Consider the following 26,860-nt stretch of genomic DNA (forward strand, 5'->3'; position numbering starts at 1 on the left):
ATCTGCACATAGTAGGTGCTCAATAAATGTTTGGGTGACTCATATCTGTGGTCTCCCAGGAGATCATTAGGCTGACAGTATAGGCATTAGTACAATAGTATTGCTTCCATGCAGAGAATGCTACAGATGGCATGGTCTCAGCCATGAGGTCTCTGTGGAGTTACAGCCAAGTGGCATCTTGTTCCTTTCTACCTAGAGGGAGTTGTGTGAGGATATTAGCAGGACAGGTTATAATCTAATGGTACATTTCTAATGGTACATTTTCTCCAGCCATAAAGTAAAATATATGAGCTGTGGAATGGCAGGATCTGCCTCTGACATTTTTATATCTTTTATCACAGAACTAGAGACATAGCTGGTATTCAGTAAATACTTGAAGAATGGGTGTATAGCAGATGGATGGATGGATGGGTGGATGGGTGGACAGATGAACGGATGGGGGATGTATGGATGATGGATCCTGTTGGATTTGGTTTGAATTGATTTCAGTAGCTGTAGACATCACAGATGTATTGTATTGAGTTTATTGGACATCATTCCCTCCAGTCTCTGCGAAGACAGCAGCTGCCCATTCAAATGTAGGTAATTGGTAGAAAAGCTACTCCTCAAGTATATAGGTAACCTTGGTGGGCTCTTCCTCGAAAACAACTACGCACAGAACTTAACAGCCAGGGGCAGTGGGGATTGGAAAATGACTGCTGCTCTCATAGCCCATGGCACCTGCACTGGTGGGGATGCTTTCTCTGATTGTGGGAGTGTTTCTGATGACCCTCTGCTTATACTCCTAGGCCCGTGTAATGGCAACTATTGGAGTGACCAGGGGACTTGGGGACCATGACCTGAAGGTGCATGACTCCAACATCTACATAAAACCATTCCTGTCTTCAGCTCCAGAGGTACCACATGAGGTTTTTATTTCTCTTTTGTACAAGAACATGTTTTCTACATTATCCCTCCATGACTCTCACCCCGTATCTAGGCAGTAGCCAACTCATGTCGCATGTACTTCTGCATTATCTCTCATGTCTGTTTCTTTTCTCCACTCCATTTTCACTTCAGCTGTCCTCTTTCCTTCTTCATCGCCTCCTGCCCAGATGGCTGCACAGCCTGGTGGCATTCCTTGCCTCCTCAGTCCAGCCCACGTACTGCCATCAGAGCAGTTTTCCTAAACAACTACTCTGACACCTGTTTGCTCAGAAACCTTCAACAACACTCCAAGGCTCAGAGAATAAAGTGCACACTCCTTCACTTGGCATTGTTATAATTTATTATAACAAATTATAAGGACTTGTTATAATTTGGTCCAACTTCAAAAATCTGATTTGGTCCCCTACACTAGCCAGAATGAACTTATTTTTGGTATATGATCTTTAGTTTTCCATATTTGCTCAAACTATTTTTTTCCTCCTAGAATGCCCTTCCCCGTCATCTCCAAACATCCAAGCTCTTTTTTATCTCTAGGATTTAATGTAAATACTTATTCTGCTTTCCCCTCCCCCAACAGGAAGTCATGTCTCCCCCTACTCCAGGTACCTGGAGAGTGTTTTCACTTTCTGCTTATAGCATGTTGATTTACATACATATTTTATCCCCTCTTAGATTCTAATTGCCTGGAAAGCTAGTATCATTCAGTGGATGTTTAAAAGTTAACTGAAAAACAAGTTGTCATATCTTTGGTTTAAAATATCATTTTTCTTATAATACAGGAAACAACATCAAGTTCTACTTCAAGGTATATCATTTAGAAAAGATACTGTTTCTAAGTGATAGAAAACTCTTAGTAGTTTATGGGTATGTTTTCTCACATAACAAGAAGGCTGGAATTTGGTGGCTGTTCATGTTGGTGTGGCACCTCCATGTGCCAGGGGGGCATCTCTGCTGCTTTTTTCCCTTCGTGGTTGCAAGATGGTAACGCAGGTTCAAGCGTAACATTTTCATAAAAGGTAGGAAGAAGGGGAGCAGCCCATCTGTCCCAGTAGACGTGCACTTGCTTCTCGTTGTCCCAAACTGTGGTATCCGACCTCCCCTAGCTACAGAGGAGGCTGGGGGAGAGAGGAAGGTTTGCGGTTTCTATAGTAGAGGAGAGCCAGGGAGGGCTGAGTGGGGACCCAGCAGTGTTTGCGTATGTGTAATTAACTGTTGAAACAGTGCCTCTGGAAATGCTCAGAATGTTTAGACATAGCTCCATCTGCATGTTCTTCCCAAGGGTGAGTGCTGTGTTTTCAGTGAAGGCTGTTTTTGTTGAGGGAAACAGAAACCCACTCATGCTGACTCAAAAGGAGGTGCTTATTTTCTTACTATTGGAAGAGATATTTATGGGGTCCACAAGAACCTTTGAAGAGCCAGGCTTTATGGAAGAGAAGGTGATTCTGGAAGCAAGGCAGCTCTAAGACCAGCCATGTTCCATAGGTCTCTGCTATCAGGCCACCCGGTTTCTTACTCCCTCAGGTGCACATTACCAGACAGGAATCTCAATGGCCCAGCTCACCTTTTCTACCAGGTCACAACTGACTTCACAGCCTGTAGACTGTGTCCACTCTAGAGCCATCAGTGGGCACAGTCAGCCACCCAGGCCCAGCCTTGTGGCAGCGCTGTGAGCAAGACTAATTCCTTCAGAGTCCTGAACTGAGGTTGAGGTTGACATCTCAAATATACCCAGCTACAGGAAATCTCACCAGAAGAAAATCTCTAGTGAGTAGCAGGAATAGGAGACACATGCGTGTCCTAATATCACCCAGGATCTCAAGTGAAATCAGCTTGGTGGAAATACTATTTACCATTTGTAGCTGTCTCTCTTTTAGCCTTCATAGCAATTCTGCATGATGAGGATCTTGACAACAGAGCGTCTCAGTTCCCCTGGATGTTGATGGATACCTACTCCCTCTATTCTGGTCAACACTAGGATCCCTGAAGTACTGCTAAAAGTCCTCCTGGCCAGAGGGAACCATTAAAGACTATATTTGTGCATGCTGTGTTGCTTCTGTCATGTCTGACTCTTTGCAACCCCATGGACTGCAGCCTGCTAGGCTCCTCTGTCCATGGGATTCTCCAGGCAAGAATACTGGAGTGGGTTGCCATTTCCTTCTCCAGGGGATCTTCCCAACCCAGGGATCAAACCCACATCGCTTATGTCTCCTGCATTGGCAGGCAGGTTCTTTAGCACTAGTACCGCCTGGGAAGCCCAATACTATACTCATGGGCATCCATATTTTCCCCCTGAGAGAGAGGCATTTATCAGGCATATTAAATGGTACTGTCACCTTTCTATTCCTCCCACCACCACCAAAAAAAAAAAAAAACATCGATGAAGTGTGGGGGAGTGTTCTAAGGAAGCACTAATTAACCATTTTGTTCCTTAAAGGAGAATGAAGACCTCCTCACCCTCCCCACCCCAATACACACATAAACACACATATACTTTCTATATAAAATCAGAAGTTTGGTTTTCAGAAAAATGATCTCTCCATGCAGTTAGGTTATGGATCTTCCAATCGCTGTGCTACTCTGGATCCCAAGGAGGGCCAACCTGGGAGATTCCCCGAGGACTAATGAAAAATCCGTTGGTTGATCAGAAACTTCATGTTACCTGTCTGAAGTGATGCTGATTCTCAGGGAAGTGGTGTGGTTGTTTCAGCATTAATGAGGGATGGGGGAGGATTTAAAAGGGAACCAGCAACCTCTGGAAAAATGTAAGTGCTCTTAGGAAAGTTGTAGAATTGAATAAAGTGTAGCACCTTTATGATAACAATAACAAGTGACATTTATTGATTATTGAGTCTGGGCCAAACAACATACTTTTTTAAAAAAATCCTCACAACAATTCTGTGAGGTATGTATGGTTAGTATACCCATTTTACAGATCAGGAAATTGAGATTCAGGGAAGAAAGTTAACTCCCCTTGGCTGTACAGTTATTAACTAACAAGATGATCCTCATACTCAAGTTTGTCTGATCCACTCAGGCTCTGTAGGGGAGAGAAGCTGAATTCAAGGAGATTTTTTTGGTGTGTCCAAGGGCCCCCCGAGAACTATTTGAAGGGACTCTGAAGAGAGTACCTCTGTCCTGGGGCCTTAGTGGCCAGAGATTCTCAGAGAAATATGGCTGGCCCCAGACTGATATTGTAGAAAATGATGGTGTGGTAGAAAAAGTAATTGGGAAACACAGGAATGGCCTTTCGCGTGTGCCAACCGAGGCCAGACAGAATTGTGCAAAATGAGATTGTTCACCTATAATTTAGCTTAATGGGTATGTAGTGCAGATCTCAAGACTCCTTTGCACGAGATTAAAGTTGTTGTACATTTTAAATGTTTCCAGATGGAGAGGCCTTAGCCAGAGCCAGGAAACAGGGAGGAAGATTGGAGAGGAGGTGGGGAGAGCAGCTTGAATCCACTCCTATGAGAAGTGTAAAAGAAAGAGAGGAGTACTGGGGACCCCCTGTCCCCAATCTTGGAGCAGAAGCCTCTTTTCCCTGGGTAGAAGCGATAAAGTCAGACCCTAGAGAAACAGCTCAGGGGCTGCTGTTAGGAGCCCCCAAAGCTAGGTAGATCTTCTTAAACTATCTAATGAAGAAAAACCGACTCCCTTCTGTCTTCATTCCCCACCCCCACCCCAAGTCTATGCTGGCTTTCTAACCGTGACTTCCTAAGAACATTCTTCTGCTATGCTTCATCTTTGCCAAGCATGGATCTTTATTTCACATTTGGGTTCTAAATTTCAAACTCAGCTCAGTCTGGTAGTTTTAACGGTTGCGGGGAGGGGAATGGTGGTGGGGCGGGGGTGGGGGTGTTTGGAATGTGATTTTGTTCTAAGAAAAAAGGCTCAAAAATCTTCTTGGAAATCAGCATTGTTCCCATTCATCACTGTAGCTTCTAATTCGATTTGATGAGTTAAATAAAAATAAATCGAAACCATGTGGATCAAATTTATGTTAAAAAAAATGCACAGGGGTTTAAAAATTAGAGAAGGGTTTCTAGCCAAACACATTCTCAGTTTTGCTGAACACAAGGCGCTGGAAAAATCTAGAGTTTGCCAAACCCAATGAGCAGCCGCCAGGTTTGCAGAGCCTCCCTCATGTCTTCCAAGGTCTAAGGTAAGGATTTCTGGCCAAGAAGAACTGAATTCCATGAGAGGCCCCCACCAACCGAGCGGAGGCCTGTTTGGCGAAAAAAGAGAAGCGTTTTGACCCGCCCTTGGTCCACAGCATCTTTTCTCCATGTAACTGGAGCCTCTCTTCTCATAAAAGAAACACCCCCCACCAGGTCTCCATCCTTTTGCTTGATGAAGCTCATCACTGTTTGGCTTTTGTATATCACCCTAAAGAATTCAAGTGGAGAAGGAAAGGGTTGGTGAATTCAGAGGCATTCGGCACCTTCTTTCCAGCAATTCTCCACCCTGTCCAGCACACACCTCGTGACCTAGTCCTCAGGCAGCGTGGCCTGGGCCTGCAGCCTAAACCTCCAGATGTCCTCCATGCCACGCCCCCTTTCTGGCCTGTGGCAGGCCCTCCCGACAGCTAGGATTCCTCTTAATGTCTTTCTCGCCTTCTGGCCTCCATTCCAAGACTGTGCTGTTGACTTTAGGCCCCTTTTCGGCTCTTGGAAGAACGGGATCTTTTTCTGGCTGGGGACCGGTTTACAAAGCCAACTCTATCAACTCAGCAGGGGCCCCCCCATTCCAGTCCCTGCCAGACTGGACAAGGAGACTGCTTTTCTCTCAGCTTCATTTTTCCTCTCCTTCGTGTTCAGGATTCCTGTCAGCTGTTTTCTGTGACTCAGGATCACTCACTTAGCTCATTCTTGGTTGTCTTCCTCTAGATTTTTTTTTTCTTTTTCTTTTTTTTAATGTTTATCTGTATTTATTTGGCTGCACCGGGTCTTAGTTGCAGCACATAGGATCTTTATTTGCAGCAGAAAATTCTTAGTTGTAGTGGCATGTGGGATCTAGTTCCTTGACCAGAGATGGAACCCAGGCCTCCTAATGCAGAAGCTTGGAGTCCTAGCCACTGGACCGCCAGAAGTCCCAGATTTTATTTTTTTCTTTCATCTGAAACAGACTTCTCTAAAAGAAGGAAGACCTTTGGCTCCAGTATCTAAATTCCAACCCTCGAGCTGGCGTTACCTGTGACCTCTGCAGGTCCTTGCAGCCTGCGGGTGGGCTGAGGATGCCTAGACTCACAAGGTGCTTGGAAAAGCAAAGGAGAACATCCACAGAATTGCCTGGCATACAGTCTGGTACATGGTTTAGTCTTCATTACCCACCTGCTTCTGGAAGGCTTTGCATTTATGGGGGTTCCCAGTGTTGACTTTCATATGAAGAAAAGAATTGACTATTCTGTTGGAGACTGCCCCTGTTGTCGCCCATGAAAACCTGAACAATATTTAAAGTCTCACATTGACATCTGAACATTTACGGTCTTCTGATTCTCAGTAGCTTTTCATGCCCCAGGCCAAAATCCCATTTTGGGAACGAGCATGTTTTATTGTACTGTGTACTTTCTGCAGTCTGGCCAATTCATAAAAAACAATATTGGTGGAAGATGGTTAGACTATATTAGCAAAATATATAAACAAATATATAATGTATATAACAAATATATAAACAAAATATGATTGTATATATGAAAGCATGATCATAAGTCAGTAAAAAGTTATGTGCATGTGTATACATATATACATAAAAATATAACTCTTGAAGGAAATTTTCTCAAATGTTAAAGTAATTATCTTTGGGTTGTAGAGGAAGAATTAAAATATCCCCTTTGTTGTTCAGTTGGTAAGTCATGTCTGCTCTTTGCAGCCCCACGGACTGGAGTACACCAGGCTGTCCTTCACCATCTTATCTTCTTCACTATGTCCTTCACATGACTTTGCTCAAACTCATGTCCATTGAGTCAGTGATGCCATCCAACCATCTCAGCCTCTGTCGCCCCCTTCTCCTCCTGCCCTCAATCTTTCGCAGCATCAGGGTCTTTTCCAGTGAGTTTGTTCTTCGCATCAGATGGCCAAAGCATTAGAGCTTCAACTTCATCATCAGTCCTTCTAATGAATATTCAGGGTTGATTTCCTTTAGGATTGACTGGTTGGATCTTCTTGCAGTCCAAGGGACTCTCAAGAGTCTTCTCCAGTTACACAGTTCAAAAGCATCAGTTCTTCAGCATTCAGATTTCTTTATGGTCTAACGCTTATATCTATACATCACTCCTGGAAAAACCACAGCTTTGGCTATATGGACCTTTCTCAGTAAAGTGACATCTCTGCTTTTAAATGTGCTGCTTAGGTTTGTCATAGCTTTTCTTCAAAGGAGCATCTTTTGACTTCATGGCTGCAGTCTCTGTCCACAGTGATCCCCTAGGGCCCTCAAAAATCCCTTAGGAGGCAGTGTGATATTGAGGTTAGAAACTCAGACTGGTATCAAGTCTTGGCCGCAAGCTCTGCCTCTTTACTTGCTAGCTGGGTGACCTTGAGAAAGTTACTTCACTTAAATCTCAGTTTCCTCCTCAGTAAAAAGAGGACGATAGGATCGTTATGCCCAGGAACCCAAGGGACAAACTAAATGACATATAAAAAGTACTTAAAACAGAATCTGACATAATAAATATTAGCTTGTAGTTCCTATTCCATCAAGACCACAAGATCTCACTAGTTGTTTATATAGAGCTCGTGAGTCCAGTAGTGTATATCAGGTAGCGTACTGGGGAATGTGTCCTCACGGAATCAGAATTTTGGGCCACTTGTAAGGTATGACTAGCCAAAGAATCATCAACTGTAAACCCTGTGAGTCTTGACTCCTAAGAGACTAGGGGAATTCAGAGAAGGGAGAGAGAACCATCTAATCTGAAGAAGGACAAGATAAGTAGTAGTTGTTGAGCTGCTCAGTCGTGTCCGACTCTTTGCAACCCCATGGACTGCAGCACGCCAGGCCTCCCTGTCCATCACCAACTCCCGCAGTTGGCTCAAACCCATGTCCATCGAGTTGGTGATGCCATCCAGCCATCTCATCCTGGATGCCCCCTTCTCCTCCTGCCCCCAATCCCTCCCAGCAGCAGAGTCTTTTCCAGTGAGTCGGCTCTTCGCACCAGGTGGCCAAAGTACTGGAGCTTCAGCATCTCTCCTTCCAGTGAATATTCAGTGTTGATAAGTAGAACAAGAAAAATAAGGCAGCAGGAATAAGTCGGTGTGAAATAAATTTGCCTTACAGAATCAGTGAGTTTGGAAGATTAGCTTGAAGGGCTAGTAGGTATAATGAGGCTAATTATCCTGGAGGGCCTTGAACTGGTCCCAGGGTGGCAGAGTAGGTTTTGAGCAAGGGGAACAGCATGACCGGTGAATGAGGCAGTGGAAGCCTTAGCTTGTAGCAGCACGTGGATGAGGGTGCAGGGGTGGGGAGATACAGATGGGGAGACCACCGTGCAGGTGAACCCACACGGCAGTGAGGATCTGAGTCCGGCAGGGACCAGGAAAGCCACATGGAGGCACATCAGAAAGGCATTTCACAGAACAATGTATTAATAACAAGGACTGAAGGGAGGGGCTTCTCTGGTCGTCAAGTGATTAAGAATCCCCCTTGTAGTGCAGGGGACGCAGGTTTGATCCCTGGTCAGGGAATTGAAACTCCCCACACGCCTCAGAGCAACTCCTGAGCCCACAGCTAGAGAATCCATGTGCAGCAACTCAGACCCGACACAGCCAAATAAACATAGAAAGAGACAGAGAAAGAAAGAAAGAATGGAAGAGTATTTAGAGTATGAGGCAGAGTGAAATTTTTAAAAACTTAAAAAAAACTTTGCTTTCTAGTCTGTGAGAAAGGAAGAAGGTTGCTTGTTGAGGTCTAAGGAAGAAAAATAATTTTATCTTTTTTTCCCTCTGAGTTTTCTGATCCAATTTAAAAAACAGACACAGGAGTCTGGGATGAAAATAACTTTATAGTGAGGATAAAGTTAGGCTAGAAACCATGCTTTGGATCTAAGACCAAAATGGACTTTCTATTCCTCACCTCCAGCCCTCAAATTAATCTTACCCCCTAGACCGCTGTAGGCTCTCATCTCTCCACCCCACAGAGGGACGGCGGACAGGAGAGGGAGCAGGCGCTGCTTACGGATGAGTTGGGTCCAAGGAGCAAACTCCAGAGGGCTCATTGCCCCAAGTTCTCTCTCACCAATCCTATAGGGAGGAGGGGCCGAGAAGTGCGACATCACAACCTTTGTGCCTCTGTTGACTATAAAACAAGCCACGCTGAACTTAGAAGCTTGATGGAGGAATTTATTCTTATCTTCTACACTTCTGTGGGTTGCATGGGCTCAGCTAGGTGCTTCTCCCTTGGGGTCTGTCACATACACACAGCTGGATGTCAGTGGGTTTACCGTCATCTGAAGACTAGAGGGGCTGAAAGTCCGAATGGCTCTCACAGAGTTAGCCATCAGCTGAGAGCTCGGCCCAGGCAGCTACACACAGTTTCTCCATGTGGTTCCGGCTTCTCATGGCCTTACTGCAGCTGGATTCTGAGAAGCCTCCCAAGAGTGAGTTCAAGAGACGCATGCAGAAGCTACAAGTGTTTTAAGACCCAGCCTCCGAAGTCCCAGAACATCAGCTCCGCCCCATCCTGCTGATAAAGAAAACCATGTGGTAGGTCCATATTTGAGGCAAGGAGAACCAGAATCCACTCATTTTTCTTTCCTTCTTTTTTTTTATTTTGTAAGTTCAAAAGTGTGATGAGACTTGGGAAATACAAAGTTACATACAGTTGTACTTATATTACAAAAAATTACTACATATTACTGTATATTATACAAATTATTTTTAAGTAGATAAGGTTTTAAGTTGGAGTTTCAAAATCAAACTCTCAAAAATTAATAGAATGAATAAACAGAAGGGTAGAAGAATATAGCAGAGCTGAAAAGCACTATGAACCAATTCAACATAATTAAGGTTTATACAATTTTCACAGAGTTGAACATGACTGAAGCAACTTAGCATGCACAAGTTTCACACAACAATAGGATACAAATTCTATTCAAGTTCACATAGACTATAAACCAGGAGGCATTGGAACATATCCAGGGATATAAAATAAGGTACAAACCAGAATCTGCTCTTGATGGAAAGAGCGGCGTGCTTGTCCAGGGAGGAAGGCCTTGATGGCATTTTGGAGAACTTCTACCATCTCCTTCCTACAGAAATGTCCTCCCCACTGTGAAATTTTTTTTTTTCAAACTTTAAACTTTTTATTTTGTATTGGGGTATAGCCAATTAACAATACTGTGGTCATTTCAGGGGAACAGCAAAGTGACTCAGCCACACATATACCTGTATCCAGTCTCCCTCAAAACCCCCTCCCATCCAGGCTGGCACGTAACACTGAGGAGAGTTCCGTGTGCTGTACAACAGGACCTCGTTGGTTATCCATTTTGAATATACCTGCTGTGAAATCTTGGAGATTAATCATCATCTGTCTTTCCAGTGCAAACTAATAAATGTTGATGCATTAGCTAATTAATTAAGAAAGGCAATCTAGTTTGTAGTGTAGAGGCAGATTTACAAAGATGCTAATTAATTAAATGTAAGTATCAGTGCTCTTCACCCAGACCAGTCCTCTTTGAGTTCTTGTTGTTACCGAGAGAGGTAGACAGTTCTTTGTGGAGAGGACAGGCAAGGTTACAATCAGAAATCATTTCCTTATAATCAGTCCTCAAAAGAAAAGGACCTCATTTTTCATGATGTCAGTAATTTGTTGCAATTTCTTTTCTCATTCCTAATAAGCAGTCACATTAGCATCTAAGTTTGTATTCATAATTATTCCTGTATTCTTTTTAAAATTCAGGTATTTACTGAATTTATTTTGGATGTGCTGGATCTTTGTTGCAGGGCGTAGGCTTTCTCTAGTTGCGGCAGGTGGAGGCTACTCTGTAGTTGCAGCGTGCAGGCTTCTCATTGCTGTGGTTTCTCTTGTTGCAGAGCATGGGCTCTAGGCACGTGGGCTTAGTGGTTGTGGTGTGCAGGCTTAGTTGCTCTGTGGTACGTGGGATCTTCCCAGACCAGGTATCAAACCCATGTCCCATGCATTGCCAGGTGGATTCTTAATCACTGGACTACCAGGGAGGTTCTGTATTCATTTTCTTAAAGAGAGCTTCCCATAAAGAAAAACATTAACTCATAGATGAGACGGTTGGATGGCATCACTGATTCAATGGACATGAGTCTGAACAAACTCCAGGAAATGGTGAAGGACAGGGAAGCCTGGTGTATTGCAGTCCATGTGTTTACCAAGGGTCAGACATGACTTAGTGACTGAACAACAACAAAACTCATAGAAAAAGAGATCAGACTGGTAGTTACCAGCAATGGAGATGAGGGAGAATTAGAAGAAGGTGATCAAAAGGTACAAGCTTCCAGTTATAAGGCAAATAAATACTAGGCATGTAATGTACAACATGATGACTATAGTTAACACTGCTGTACAATATATAGGAAAGTAGTTAAGAATAAGTCCTAAGAGTTCTTATTACAAGGAGAAAAAATTTTTCCTCTTTATTCTTTTTTTCTTTTCTTTTTATTGCATCTATATGAGAAGATGGTTATTAGTTGAACCTATTATGGTAATCATTTTACAATATATAAATCAAACCATCATGCCATCTGCCTTAAATTTATACAGTGATATATGTCAATTATTTCTCAATAAAGCTGGAAAAACTCCCCAAATTGTATAACCTGCAGACCTTCATAACAGTGGATCCCCCTGTACAAAAGGAAAATGCTGAGTTCTGTCTAAGGATACTTCGATAGTTTAGAGCAGTTGTATTTGGCACCTTTTCCCCTCCAGTCTTACTGAGATAGAACTGACATATGACATTGTATAATTTTAATATGTACAGTGTATTGATGTGTTATATACAGATGACCCTTGAACAACATGAGATTGAAACGCACAGGTCCACTTATACAGATTTTTCCCTGTAGTAAATACTACAGTTCTTACACAGTACGAGTTTGATTGAACCACAGATATGGAGGAACCACAGAGAGAGCGGACTATTTAAGCTCTATGCAGATTTTCAGCTGTGCAGAAAACCCCCTAGTTGTTTGAGGATCAACTGTCATAAAATGATTATCACAGTAGTATTAGCTAACACTTCTATCACATCACATAATTCCCAGTCCTTTTCTGTGCTGAGAACATTTAAGGTTTACTCTTTTAGCAACTTTTAAGTATATAATGTCAGGTCCATGAATCAAGGCAAATTGGAAGTGGTCAAACAAGAGATGGCAAGAGTGAATATCGACATTCTAGGAATCAGTGAACTAAAATGGACTGGAATGGGTGAATTTAACTCAGATGACCATTATATCTACTACTGCGGGCAGGAAACCCTCAGAAGAAATGGAGTAGCCATCATGGTCAACAAAGGAGTCCGAAATGCAGTACTTGGATGCAATCTCAAAAACGACAGAATGATCTCTGTCCGTTTCCAAGGCAAACCATTCGATATCACAGTAATCCAAGTCTATGCCTCAACCAGTAATGCTGAAGAAGCTGAAGTTGAAAGGTTCTATGAAAACCTACAAGATCTTTTAGAACTAACACCCAAAAAAGATGTCCTTTTCATTATAGGGGACTGGAATGCAAAAGTAGGAAGTCAAGAAACACCTGGAGTAACAGGCAAATTTGGCCTTGGAATACGGAATGAAGCAGGGCAAAGACTAATAGAGTTTTGCCAAGAAAATGCACTGATCATAACAAACACCCTCTTCCAACAACAAAAGAGAAGACTCTACACATGGACATCACAAAATGGTCAAAACCGAAATCAGATTGATTATATTCTTTGCAGCCAAAGATGGAGAAGCTCTATACAGTCAGCAAAAACAAGACCAGGAGCTGACTGTGGCTCAGATCATGAACTCCTTATTACCAAATTCAGACTTAAATTGAAGAAAGTAGGGAAAACCACTAGATCATATAGGTATGACCTAAATCAAATCCCTTATGATTATACAGTGGAAGTGAGAAATAGATTTAAGGGACTAGATCTGATAGAGTGCCTGATGAACTATGGAATGAGGTTCGTGACATTGTACAGGAGACAGGGATCAAGACCATCCCCATGGAGAAGAAATGCAAAAAAAAGCAAAATGGCTGTCTGGGGAGGCCTTACAAATAGCTGTGAAAAGAAGAGAAGCAAAAAGCAAAGGAGAAAAGGAAAGATATAAGCATCTGAATGCAGAGTTCCAAAGAACAGCAAGAAGAGATAAGAAAGCCTTCTTCAGCGACCAATGCAAAGAAATAGAGGAAAACAATAGGATGGGAAAGACTAGAGATCTCTTCAAGAAAATTAGAGATACCAAAGGAACATTTCATGCAAAGATGGGCTCGATAAAGGACAGAAATGCTATGGACCTAACAGAAGCAGAAGATATTAAGAAGAGATGGCAAGAATACACAGAAGAACTGTACAAAAAAGATCTTCACGACCCAGATAATCACAATGGTGTGATTACTTACCTAGAGCCAGACATCCTGGAACATGAAGTCAAGTGGGCCTTAGAAAGCATCTCTACGAAAAAAGCTAGTGAAGGTGATGGAATTCCAGTTGAGCTCTTTCAAATCCTGAAAGATGATGCTGTGAAAGTGCTGCACTTAATATGCCAGCAAATTTGGAAAACTCAGCAGTGGCCACAGGACTGGAAAAGGTCAGTTTTCATGCCAATCCCAAAAAGAAAGGCAATGCCAAAGAATGCTCAAACTACCGCACAGTTGCACTCATCTCACACGCTAGTAAAGTAATGCTCAAAATTCTCCAAGCCAAGCTTCAGCAATATGTGAACCGTGAACTTCCTGATGTTCAAGCTGTTTTTAGAAAAGGCAGAGGAACCAGAGATCAAATTGCCAACATCCACTGGATCATGGAAAAAGCAAGAGAGTTCCAGAAAAACATCTATTTCTGCTTTATTGACTATGCCAAAGTCATTGACTGTGTGGATCACAATAAACTGTGGAAAATGTTGAAAGATATAGGGATACCAGACCACCTGATCTGCCTTTTGAGAAATTTGTATGCAGGTCAGGAAGCAACAGTTAGAACTGGACATGGAACAACAGACTGGTTCCAAATAGGAAAAGTAGTATGTCAAGGCTGTATATTGTCACCCTGCTTATTTAACTTCTATGCAGAGTACATCATGAGAAACGCTGGGCTGGATGAAGCACAAGCTGGAATCAAGATTGCCAGGAGAAATATCAATCACCTCAGATATGCAGATGACACCACCCTTATGGCAGAAAGTGAAGAGGAACTCAAAAGCCTCTTGATGAAAGTGAAAGAGGAGAGTGAAAAAGTTGGCTTCAAGCTCAACATTCAGAAAACGAAGATCATGGCATCCGGTCCCATCACTTCATGGGAAATAGATGGGGAAACAGTGGAAACAGTGTCAGACTTTATTTTTTGGACTCCAAAATCACTGCAGATGGTGACTGCAGCCATGAAATTAAAAGACGCTTACTCCTTGGAAGGAAAGTTATGTCCAACCTAGATAGCATATTCAAAAGCAGAGACATTACTTTGCCAACAAAGGTTCGTCTAGTCAAGGCTATGGTTTTTCCAGTGGTCATGTATGGATGTGAGAGTTGGACTGTGAAGAAAGCTGAGCGCCAAAGAATTGATGCTTTTGAACTGTGGTGTTGGAGAAGACTCTTGAGAGTCCCTTGGACTGCAAGGAGATCCAACCAGTCCGTTCTGAAGGAGATCAGCCCTGGGATTTCTTTGGAAGGAATGATGCTAAAGCTGAAACTCCAGTACTTTGGCCACCTCATGCGAAGAGTTGATTCATTGGAAAAGACCCTGATGCTGGGAGGGATTGGGGGCAGGAGGAGAAGGCGACAACAGAGGATGAGATCACTGGATGGCATCAGTGACTCGATGGACGTGAGTCTGGGTGAACTCCGGGAATTGGTGATGGACAGGGAGGCCTGGCATGCTACGATTCATGGGGTCACAAGGAGTCGGACACGACTGAGTGACTGAACTGAACTGAAGTATATAATATAGTATTATTATTATATATATATATTATATATATATATACACACACACACATATTATATATAATATATATATTTATATGTATGTATGTGGGGCTTCCCAGGTGGCACAGTGGTAAAGAATCTGCCTGCCAATGCAAGAGACAAAGAGCTGTGGGTTCGATCCCTGGAGAAGGAAATGGCAACCCACTCCAGTATTCTTGCCTGGGAAATCCCACAGACAGGGGAGCCTGGCGGGTGACAGTCCATGGGATCGCAAAAGAGTCCAACATGGCTTAGTGACTAAACAGTAACAATATGTATTATATATATTGGGCTGGTCAAAAAGTTTGTTCATGTTTTTCCATAACATCTTACAGAAAAACCCAAAGGAACTTTTTGGCCAACCAGTAGTATATAAAACACACTATATACAGATATTTAACTATAATCACCCTGCTTACTTTGGATTGGCAGAACTTATTCATCTTATAACTGCAAGCGTGTGCCCTTTGACCATTCTCTCTCCACTTCTCTCCCCACCCCCTCCCCCCAGCAAGCGCCACTCTACTCTCTGTTCTAAGAGTTCAGCTTGTGGGCAATTTCTGGAACCTCCTCTCTAGTCCTGCGTCTGTAGCATTTCATACATCTGCATTCTCAGTTGGGTTGATGCCCCCTTGGGGAGTCTTATACCCTCTTCCCATCACTATCAGCATTCTGGAAATGTCTGGGGGGAAAATAGTCACATGTTAAGAGTGTATAGAACTGCTTTCTTCAATTCCAGTACCATCTGACTTTACATACGGGAGAGACTTTATGCCCTAGCCTGTCCATTTGCATCTGTAACATTTGCATTTCCAGTCTAGTTGTTAAAAAAAATCACTTGTGATGCACCCGTGTGTCATCCACATGGATGGTTCCCATTGGGAAGTGTCTCGAGATTTGCCAGCAAGCCATTTGAATAAAACCAGAATTTGAAATTTACTTGGACACACACCAAATAATCTAGCTTGGCAACTCATGAAATTTGTGGTCACACAGAGGAGCCAACCTATACATTCTGTCAAACATTTCTTCTCACTGGAGATCCTCTGATCCTCTCCTGAACAATAATAATTTCAGTTGAATATTTCAGTTAAACACAGAGTATCTTTTTCACATTAATTTATTGTATTAATGCAGGCTTCCCTTGTGGCTCAGCTGGTAAAGAATCTGCCTGTAATGCTGGAGACCTAGGTTCGATCCTTGGGTTGGGAAGATCCCCTGGAAAAGGGAAAGGCTGCCCACTCCAGTATTCCGGCCTAGAGAATTCCATGGACTGTACAGTCCATGGGGTTGCAGATCAGACATGACTAAGCAACTTTCACTTTCACTTTCATTGTATTAATGCATATAAGAATAGTTTGAGGAGTTTGTTAAACAATGTAAATCCTGGAATCCACTTCCTGAAAACCTGAATCACAAGGTCTAGAGTGGAGGTCCTAGGGATTTTCACATTTTTAGACAGTTCTGAAGCAAGTGATCCAGAGACCACTCTTGGAAAAATACTGTCCTAACTGTTCTTCAGTGTTTCAGGAACTCTAGTTTTGTAATCCTAAAGTCATCCATGCTCTAGTCCTGGATTGCATGATTCATTCTCTCTATGCCTGTGGTTCTAGGCTGCTAGGCTAGGGCTATTTCATACCTCACTCTCCGACTACGCACAGGTCTGCCTAGACCTGGGCTGCTTGCGGTGGACTTTGTCACATGGCAGTACCCCGTAGCTTACGGGGGTGATTCAGTTTCTTCTCCTAAGGCAAGAGACACAGTAGCCTGTTCTCCTGCTCACTTGAGATCCCTGAAATCTTGCCATTGTGAAGTCAGTCCTGTGAAATAGTAACACACTGTGGTTAGGTTCAGTCCCAATGGTTACAAAGCGCAGCTACAAGAATAAAGAACAGTGGTGGTTTAATTATTTACGCGCCAGGAGACTAGGTAACTTAGCTGTCAACCAGGACAGTTTTGAGAGTCAGTGGGGATGCTGTTAATAATTATGCTGGGAAAACAGCAGAAACCAAAATTATCTCAGGCAAACAGGGCATTTTAATGAACAGAAATGTATTCCTCAGATGACTAACAAACTAGATTCAAGTCCATTTGTTCACTGATCCATTCAGTGAACCTTTGATTCAGTGGTGAACAAGCCATTGGAATTCCAGATAAAGGAGCAGAAGATAGGAGAGCCCCTCTCCCCACTCCACCCTCACCTCCATATGTAAAGGAAATTCCTTCATCTAGCTTACTTCCCTGAGTTATAAAGTTCTGGCCTCATGTGGAGAAAATGAAAGCCTTAGCTATCACAGCCAGGCACTGGGTACAACTTCAGACTGTCTATTCTACCTACTATTTCAGCTGGTTTAGAAGGTTTTTTAACTCTTAGATGGTGTGTGCGCACATGCTCAGCTGTGTCCAACTCTATTGCAACCCTGTAGACGGTAACCCTCCAGGCGCCTCTGTCCATAGGATTTCCCAGCCAAGAATACTGGAGTGGGTTTCCATTTCCTTCTCCAGGGCTCTTCCTGACCCAGGGAATGAACCTGCATCTCCTGCATTGGCAGGCGGATTCTTTACCACCGAGCCACCTGGGAATCCCCTATTAGATGATAGCCACCCTCGTCAATAGACTCCAAAAAGTAATAATAATAATAAAACCTCAAGAATATCTGGTGCATTTTACATAGAAAATTATACCCACAGCCAAAGCAACCAGCTTCTTCTGGGGTTCAGTTCAGTTCAGTTGATCAGTAGTGTCTGACTCTTTGCAACCCCATGGACTGCAGCAGGCCAGGCCTCCCTGTCCATCACCAACTCCCGGAGTCCACCCAAACCCATGCCCATTGAGTCAGTGATGCCATCCGACCATCTCATCCTCTGTCGTCCCCTTCTCCTCCTGCCCTCAATCTTTCCCAGCATCAAGGTCTTTTCAAATGAGTCAGCTCTTCTGGGATAGTAGGCGACATATTGGTCATACTTAAATGTCCCTTCATTCATTTGCAGCCGGATACTCTGAGGTCATGTGGTCATTCCCATCCACATGACTCATCCTATGATGGAAGAGTTGGGGAATATTTGAGCCATTAGCATCCCCAGTGGCCGCCTTGTCCTAACCTTCCATTTCACAAAGGGAGACACTGAAGATTTGAGAAGCCTCATCCCTCACCACTCCCCAGTGGAAATACATTACTTCCAGCCAAACTAAAATACCTAGACCCGCTCCAGCCCACCAGCCCCCTCTCTCATCCCCAGGCGTTGGCCCCCTGCGTTTCCCTCTCCATGTACGGCACGTGATGCCCAAATTCCTCCTCCTTGACACTCCCCATCTGATTGATTAATCAGCATTTCTTCATTTTGTGTTCCTGGCAGGTTGTCAAGAAACTTTAAAATGTGAATGAACAAAGTGGTGTTGCCTAAGGGCAGAGCGTGGTCTCAAGCCCAAGTTCAGTGTGTATTTCTTCATGACATCATCTAGTAGAGATGGAATCACAACAGAGAATTTGGGTGCAGTCTTGGTAGCCTGCCAGAATGCCAGTATTGAAAGGGTGTACTCAGTTTGTTGAACTGTGATGAAATGTGCTAGAGTTTTATTTTCTTCTGGTACAAATGCCATGTTCAGACTTCTGCAGGTTGAGCTTCTGGGTTCATTGGCCACAGAGGGTGGAGAGGAAGAGAATTTGTACTTTTCTTAGTTCCCACCACCTACTGGCAGCCTTTACCTTGGGAGCCACCTGGCTTATCTGCCAAAACAGGATTAATAGTCCCAATCGCTGCCATTTTAAGTGAGACCCAGGTTCCTTGAGCTCACTTTTAACTCACCTCCTTCCACCAGCTAGCTTATTTTCAGAGCCTCAAAATAATAAATAAATCACAAAAACATGCTAGGACTTCCCTGGTGGTCCAGTGGTCAAGTCTCCAAGCTGCCAATTCAAGGGGCACAAGTTTGATTCCTGGTCAGGGAACTAAGATCCCACATGCCATGCAGCACAGCCAAAAGATTTTTAAAAAAATAAAACATGTCATGCATTAGAAAGAATTTGTAGTTCCCTTCCACATCATCTCCTTTGATCTTGCCAATAGCTTTGTTGGAAAGGTAGAACAGATGTTATAATATTTATTTTTCTTGTCTTTTAGTTTTCTCAATTTTTAAACAGTGATATCAGGGATGAGAAAACTGAGGGCTAAGGAAATAAATGACCTGTCTCAAGCCCAAGACTGGTTAGAAGTAGAGACCAGACGGGAGGGCTTCTCATCACCCAGGCAGGGAGGGCTCCTGCTTCTGCAGGCAGCAGGGCCTGAGCTGCGGGAACATCCCGTCCTCCTTCGAGTACTTAAAAGGGAAAAGGGGTTTGGAGAATTTGCTGAGTTAATAAAGATGTGGAAGTGGTGAGGACGTCCGAGCGGAGTAGCCAAGATCTAGCAAATGGAAGAATTGATGGATTCTTTTTCAGAGTGGCTTCAAGAAGCAGCATTAGCTTACAGTAGTATGAGCTCTCTGAACAGGCCACTGAAAGGTCATCAGTAATAGAGTAGAGAACCGAACAAATATTAGACACGCGCCGACACAGTGTCCGACTGAGCATCGCGGGAAGGTACCGTATTGAAGTTGTTTGTCCCCAGCTCCGCTGCAAAGCAGGGGCTGGTAACAAAGGTAAGTTTGTCTCTAGCTGCTCTTGAAGCAGGAGGGGCTGCAAGAGCCATCAGCACTTGGCTCATTCAGGGGCACATTAGCCACGACCCTTGGTGCCCTCGAACTTCTTCCTGCTCCCCCGAAGGCTGTTTTGTTTTTTGTTTTTTGTTTTTTGGTCTGTTAGCAGCTTCCCTGAGGATGAGGGGAGAAGAGGAGAGTCTGCTACTTCTTTTAAACATCAGCACATTACAGTTTGATGACTGCCTGGGAGCATAAGAGTTTTACAAGCTAAAATTGTTGGGTCACCTGAGATGAGGGGGTCTTCTGAATGGATCTTATATGTTGAATTCTTTCTCTTCATCCTTTCTTCCCATTTATTCTGTCTCACCAACACTTCCCTGGTGGTCCAGTGGCTTAGACTCTGAGCTCCCAATGTAGGGGCCTGGGTTCAATCCCTAGTCAGGGAACTAGATCCCACATGCTGCAACTAAGACCTGGCAGAGCCGAGACAGGAATGTTTACAATCCCTGCTGGCTCAGGTGGTAAAGAATCTGCCTGCAATGCAGGAGACCCAGGGTCAATCCCTGTATCAGGAAGATGCCCTGGAGAAGGGAATGGCAACCCACTCCAGTATTGTTGCCTGGAGAATTCCATGGACAGAAGAGCCTGGCGGGCTACAGCCCATGGGATCACAAAGAGTCAGATGTGACTGGGGGATTAACATTGTTCTGTCTGAGCAAGTCTGTCCTGAAAATCTAGTGGGATTTAACTCTATGAAAGACATGGCGAGGCCCACAAAAGAAGTGCAGAATGGAATCTCTGGCCTCTCGAAGTTGACTTTTGCAGGGGAGAGAAGTTGACCAGCTCTCGGGTTGTTAACTGTAAGAAGGACAAGTGTAAATGCCCAGCAAGGGCAACACTTCCCTTGGTGGCTTACTGCGTGGTTCCACGGGCTGGGATCCGGGCACTGTTCTGGGGGCAGAAACAAACAGGATGACTCAGACCTTGCCCTGGGGTAGCTTATTGCCCTAAAACTGTGTTTTCAAGGAGCGGGTCCCCACCCTTTGATTTGGAATCGCCCTTCTTTACATAGTCTGATGGGCTTCCCAGGTGGCACTGGTGGTGCTAGTGCAGGGGGCACAAGAGATGCAGGTTCCATCCCTGGGTCGGGAAGATCCCCTGAAGGAGGCAATAGCAACCCACTCCGGTATTCTTGCCTGAAAAATCCCATGGACAGAGGAGCCTGGCAGGCTACAATCCAAAGGGTCACAAAGAGTCAGACACAACTGAAGTGACTTGCCAGGCACACAGCCTGATATCTGGGCTCAAATCTATACAATCAGAATCTTTAAAGATGGGCCCTTGAACCTTGATTTTATGAGTGCTGCAAGTGATTCATAAAACATTAAAGTTTGAGAATAACTATTCATGTAGAAGAGACAGACAGGTGAACTTAGACTGGTTGCTGCTGCTGCTGAGTCGCTTCAGTCATGTCTGACTCTGTGAGACCCCAGAGACGGCAGCCCACCAGGCTCCCCTGTCCCTGGGATTCTCCAGGCAAGAACACTGGAGTAGGTTGCCATTTCCTTCTCCAATGCGTGAAAGTGAAGTCTCTCAGTTGTGTCCAACTCTCCGCGACCCCATGGACTGCAGCCCACCAGGCTCCTCCGCCCGTGGGATTTTCCAGGCAAGAGTACTGGAGTGGGGTGCCATTGCCTTCTCCGACCTAGACTGGTACACATAGGTAAATATTGCGTGAGTGAACCTGAAAGGAATTGCGTCTGCAGAGGATTGTGGGAAAAAAAAGAGAGATGGCTGCTCTCAGATCTTCCTTAGGGTTGCTCTGGCAGTGGAGGTGACTATCCCCCTCAGCCTCTCTCCTTCGCCACCAGTCTGATAGTGTCCGCACACACTTCAACCAGAGGAGGAGTGACAGTCCCCAAACTGGAGAGGAGCCATGGGAAGGGTCCTGTGGAAAGTCACCTTTCAGACCTCTGTTCACATGGTGCCTTCCCAGAGATGCCTGCCTTAATCACGTCTTCTGAAAGGGCTCTCCTGCCACTCTCCTTACCCTGCCTGATTTGTCTTCAAGCACCTGTCATCTTCTGACACTGTAATTTATTTGTGTGTCTGTCACACCTTGTTGAGAAGTTGTGAGGACTTTGGTCACTTTTGTTCACAACGGTTGGCACATAGTAAGTGCTCAGTAAACATGGCACGAAGCACCCAGGAGGGCAGAGGGATCTGCCCAGGACTCACTTCTCTGCGGCTCTGAGAAACGGCGAGAGTTGTGGGATGCCCATGGACTTTCTCTCCCTTTCTTGGCAGATGGGCACGAGGGCAGGAGCCATGAGGAGTTCTGCTCGTGTTCCCAGACCTTCCCACAGAGGCCTTTGCCGATCGCACCTCTCCTCTCCCACAGACTGTCCTCCTTGTGTCTGAGTCCTAGGGAGCCTCCGAGCCCATACTTTTGATGTGGGGCTTCCTGGAACATTAAGCAGCTATTTGAGGAGTTGAACAGGGCTCTCTGGCATGGCGAGTGTGGTCTGATGGAGGAGGGCCCATAGCGCCTCCAAGGAGGGAAGGTCGGGTCTCCAGAGCCCACTGGAATCCTTTGAAACCCCTTCTTTTGGGGAGGATGAGCATGCAGTGGGATGACTTGCACGGCAGTCCAGCTTTGCTGAGGGGGTTTTCACAGAATGTTCTACATCGCAGGTTAATGCATAAGACACGAGCTGTGAGTGGAAAGTTGGCAGAGTCCTTTGGAAATTGGCTAAAGGGCAGGAAACAAAGGGTAGCATATAAAAAAAAAAAACAACCCTAAAAGGATGTTAATTGGGGAGTGCCTCAGGGAATAGGGTTGAGGCTAGCTTTTTATTATTTACATAAAAATTGCTTGGAGAATGGTATTGAGAGGGATTTTCATGTTGGGTAAGGAAACTGCATTAGAGAGTTGTGTGGAAATTGTGAATAGGGGAATTAGGGAAGGATTCAATTTTCTGACGGAACTGAAAAGGAACATTTTCTAACATGTTTCTGTTTATCAACCCACACCCATTCTGTTGGCCAGATTTCTACTTGAGTAGTGGGCAGGACAACTTCCGCTTAAAACAACTCGAATCTCCACACTTTGGGGGCCAGCAGAAAGCACCTGAAGAAACTTTGGCACCCTACACATAGGGCAGGTCCTGAAATGAAACAGATGTTATCTTCAGCCCTAAGAAACCTCTCTTTTCTTTTCTTAAATGTTGTTCAGTTGCTAAGTCATGTCTGAGTATTTGTGACCCCCTGGACTGCAGCATGCTAGGCTTCCATAGTCCTTCACCAACTCCCAGAGCTTGCTCAAACCCGTGTCCATTGAGTTGCTGATTCCATCCATCCATCTCATCCTCTGTTGCCCCTTCTCCTGCCCTCAATCTTTCCCAACATCAGGATCTTTTCCAGTGAGTTGGCTCTTTACATCAGGTAGTCACAGTATTGGAGCTTCAGCTTCAGCATCAGTCCTTCCAATGAACATTCAGGATTGATTTCCTTTAGGATTGACTGCTTGGATCTCCTTGCAGTCCAAGGGACTCTCAAGAGTCTTCTCCAACACCACAGTTTGAAAGCATCAATTTTTAGGTGCTCAGCCTCCTTTAGGGTCCAACTGTCACATCCATACATGACTACATGACTTCTTAAATGTATTTAAGCTTAATTTTCCATCATTTTTCTCAGAAAGGATATGCTGAAAGTATCTCATAAGTTTCAGGCAGAAATAATGATTGGCAAGTTCTTTTAATTGGAGGATAATTACTTTACAATACTCTGTTAGTTTCTGGCGTATAACAACATGACTTGGCTATATATATACACATACACCCTCCCTCCTCCACTCCCCCCACCATGAAACCTCTTTTAAAAGAAGCTGGAAGGCAGGTGGCATCTTGTATTTAGCTACAAATATAAGATGCTACAAGCACGTGACACCCACATCTCCCTTCCTCCCTTTACAAGGAACATTTTCGATCCTAAAGAGCTCAAATTATCACATAAATTTCTTGTAGATACACCCCAATAAGAAGCTAGCAGTCTCTCATACGCCAAGTGATTACACAGCGGAGGTAATAACACATGATACAGGACTTGAAAGTGGGAGCTCAGAAGTGCCATTTGCTGTCCTTGCTGTAACCTCCCCTAAGGGATAGACTACCAGATATCATGGAGCCCTTGGTTTCCCTGTTACCAACCGGCAGGACTTCTTGGTGGCCTTAGTATTCAAAGAGTGGTCCAGGGACCAGCAGCACCAGCATCACACGGGAACAAATTAGAAGTGCACGCTCTCAGGCCCTACCCCAGCGCTGAGTTAGAATCTGCATTTCATTAGGATCCTGGCTGATTGCTGTGCGCATTAACTTTTCAGAAGCGCTGTTCCAAGACACCCAGGAACCACAGAAGATAAAGCAGAGGGAGTTTGCTTGCTGCTGCAGAGGAAAAATCGAACCACATGGGTTCAGTGGCCTGAGGCTGAAATTCTGGAATTTGGGACTTTCCAGTTTGCTGTAAATTTAAGATCCCCACTCCTGTTGTCTTTAATTTGGCCCCAGATGGCACAGTGTGTTCTCTAGAATATAAACTTAACCCGAAGTGAATGTGCCTTTTGAAAGGAAGATGTTAAAAGCCAGCCCAGTCTCCCCCACCCCAGGCTCGCGGGCACGGTTCATGCTGCATGTACCGTTAGCTAAATTGTTGGTGTCTTGTTCACCAGCCACAGAGGCTATTTTCCATTTGAGCTCATTTCTCCAAAAACTTTGGGGCAGGTGTGGGCATTTTGTTGTTTTCTGCTGTTGGGTGTAGGCTGTTCATCCTGTAGCAGGGTGTCACTGGCCTGGGCAAACCTTCCTGAAATATAGGAGGCTTGGCTTTTACAGAGGTGGATGTGAGCATTCTGTAGGCCTCTTAGAATTGTATTGTCTCGAGATCTGAGATGACAGGACAGTGACTCTACGATGGGACATGGGGACTGCTGCCTACCTGCCATCCTCCGCCCTCCCCTGGCCTGCAGCTGTCACTTAGACTTGTTTTTAGAAAACAGGATAATGAAATGAGGTGGAAGGACTTGGATGAAATTGAACTGTCTTTGTCAGTTCATGAGGGGGTGTAGACAGGGCTGATTCTGTCAAATTAGTAGGGCATAGCAATGAAATCCCTAACTCATCTCCTTCTGTGCCACCCAAGTAGGGTGAACATTAGCTCCAGTAAGGGTGGCCTAACAGAAGTGAGGCTTGATTTTCATCAGTGTTAGTTTTGCTAAGGTCACTGTGTTCTTTTCCAAGAATCAAGGGGGATGTTGAAATAGCCAAGTCATTTCAGGTACTAGAGATGAGGAAAGACTTCAAGTTTGTTAAGGCATACACTTGGCACGTGTCCTTTGTAATTTAGGCTGCATTGAGGGTCCTCAGACCTAAGTGCAGCATCAGAACTCCATGCTCACATGGGACAAGTCCAGCTCCAGGGGTCTCAGAGAAGGCAAGCCAAAGGTATCAAGTAAGGACATGAAATAAAATGTGTCTCCGCAGTCCTAAACCAATATGTGCAGAGCAGCTTCTACGGAGCCTAGACTGGCCTTCTCTCTCTCTCAGACTGAGAGCTCAGAAGCAGGGAATTCTGCTGTTTATACTTAGAGTATCTGGCACAGAGCAGACCCTTAATCAATGTCTGTGGGATGGATGTGCGAAGAAAGGATCCTGCTGCTCTGCTAGCTACCGCCGTATCTGTGTCATTGTTCCAGCCACATCTCAGGCATTACGTTTTCAGTTAACTTCTTCCTTGGCAACTATTCATTTCTTGGGCTCATTTACAGTTGTGTTTGGGCCCCAGATGTCTACACGGCAAGTCTCCAGAGGAGGCTACCCCTGGCCACAAAGTGTGCTGCACAGCCACGTGCCATACGGTGCACACTTACAAACCACTGGGCTGGGCAAGAAAAGGGAAGGGAAATCAGAAGCCAGTCTGTTCAGCGGAATAATATGCTCCTAACTTCTTAAGCAGGGTATTCCTGTTCTTTTCAGGTAAGAGTCTACGATCTCTCCAAATACGAGCATGGAGCAGATGATGTGCTGATCTTGGCCACTGATGGACTCTGGGATGTTTTATCAAATGAAGAAGTGGCAGAAGCAATCACTCAGTTTCTCCCTAACTGTGATCCAGATGACCCTCACAGGTTTGTGCATTTCCATGATTGGAGGGTTGTTAATCAAGTGGCGTTTCATCATGTGAAAAAAATAGATAATAATCGTGCAATTTTCATCATTTATGATTCACCATTTATGAGCTGATATAGATGGTTTAGTGACTAAATTGCAAACGGGACTACATTTCTCTTTTTTCGTTGTTTGGGAGTAATCATTTTTAAATTTTTATTGGCGTATAATTGATTTATACTGTTTTGTTAGTTTCAGGTGTACAGCAAAGTGAATATACATATAATACATATACCCTCTATTTTTGTTTAGATTCTGTTCCCATATAGGTCGTTACAGAGTATTGAGTAGAGTTCCCTATGCTATACAGCAGGTTCTTATTAGTTGTTTCTTTCATATATAGTACTGTGTATATGTCAGTCCCAATCTCCCAATTTATGCCTCTCCCACCCCTACCCCTGGTAAACACAAGTTTGTTTCTACATCCATCATTCTATTTTTGTTTCATAAATAAGTTCATTTGTACCTACCGCCCTACCTCAGACTCTGCATATAAGCAATATCATGTTTCTCTGTTTGACTTAAGTTAACTCAGTGTGATAATCTCTGGGTCCATCCATATTGCTGCAGATGGCATTATTTTGTTATTTTTGTATGGCTAATAGTCATATGTATAGTATGTTTGTAGCACATCTTCTTTATCCATTCCTCTGGGTTGTTTCCATGTCCTAGCTATTGTAAATAGTGCTGCAGTGAACACTGGGTTGCATATGCCTTCTGGAATTATGGTATTCTCTGGGTAAGTGTCCAGTAATGGGATTGCTGGACCATATGGTAGTTCTGTTTTTAGTTTTTTAAGGAACCTCCATACTGTTCTCCATAGTGGCTGAATCAATTTATATTCCCACCCACAGTGCAAGAGAGCCCCCTTTTCTCCACCCCCTCTCTGGCATTTATTGTCTGTAGGTTTTTTCATGATGGCCATTCTGATGGGTATAAGGTG

General features: G+C 44.2%; 1 protein-coding gene across 2 annotated transcripts in view; it reads left to right on the plus strand.

Annotated features, from left to right (window-relative positions):
- The window catches only part of PPM1H (protein phosphatase, Mg2+/Mn2+ dependent 1H), a 302,588-nt gene that overhangs the window by 256,847 nt on the left and 18,881 nt on the right, over positions 1–26,860 (plus strand). Inside the window, exons 8-9 of one of the 2 annotated variants that reach the window (XM_061416617.1) lie at positions 789–896; positions 2,802–4,631. In XM_061416617.1, coding sequence (XP_061272601.1) covers positions 789–896; positions 2,802–2,810 — 117 coding nt within the window. In that variant the 3' untranslated portion in view covers positions 2,811–4,631. Of the gene's footprint in view, positions 1–788; positions 897–2,801; positions 4,632–25,725; positions 25,878–26,860 lie in introns of those variants that run through there. The other variant, XM_061416616.1, reaches the window with a different exon arrangement.

Source organism: Bos javanicus, chromosome 5, assembly GCF_032452875.1.
Source record: "Bos javanicus breed banteng chromosome 5, ARS-OSU_banteng_1.0, whole genome shotgun sequence".
NCBI classification, from domain to species: Eukaryota; Metazoa; Chordata; class Mammalia; order Artiodactyla; family Bovidae; genus Bos; species Bos javanicus.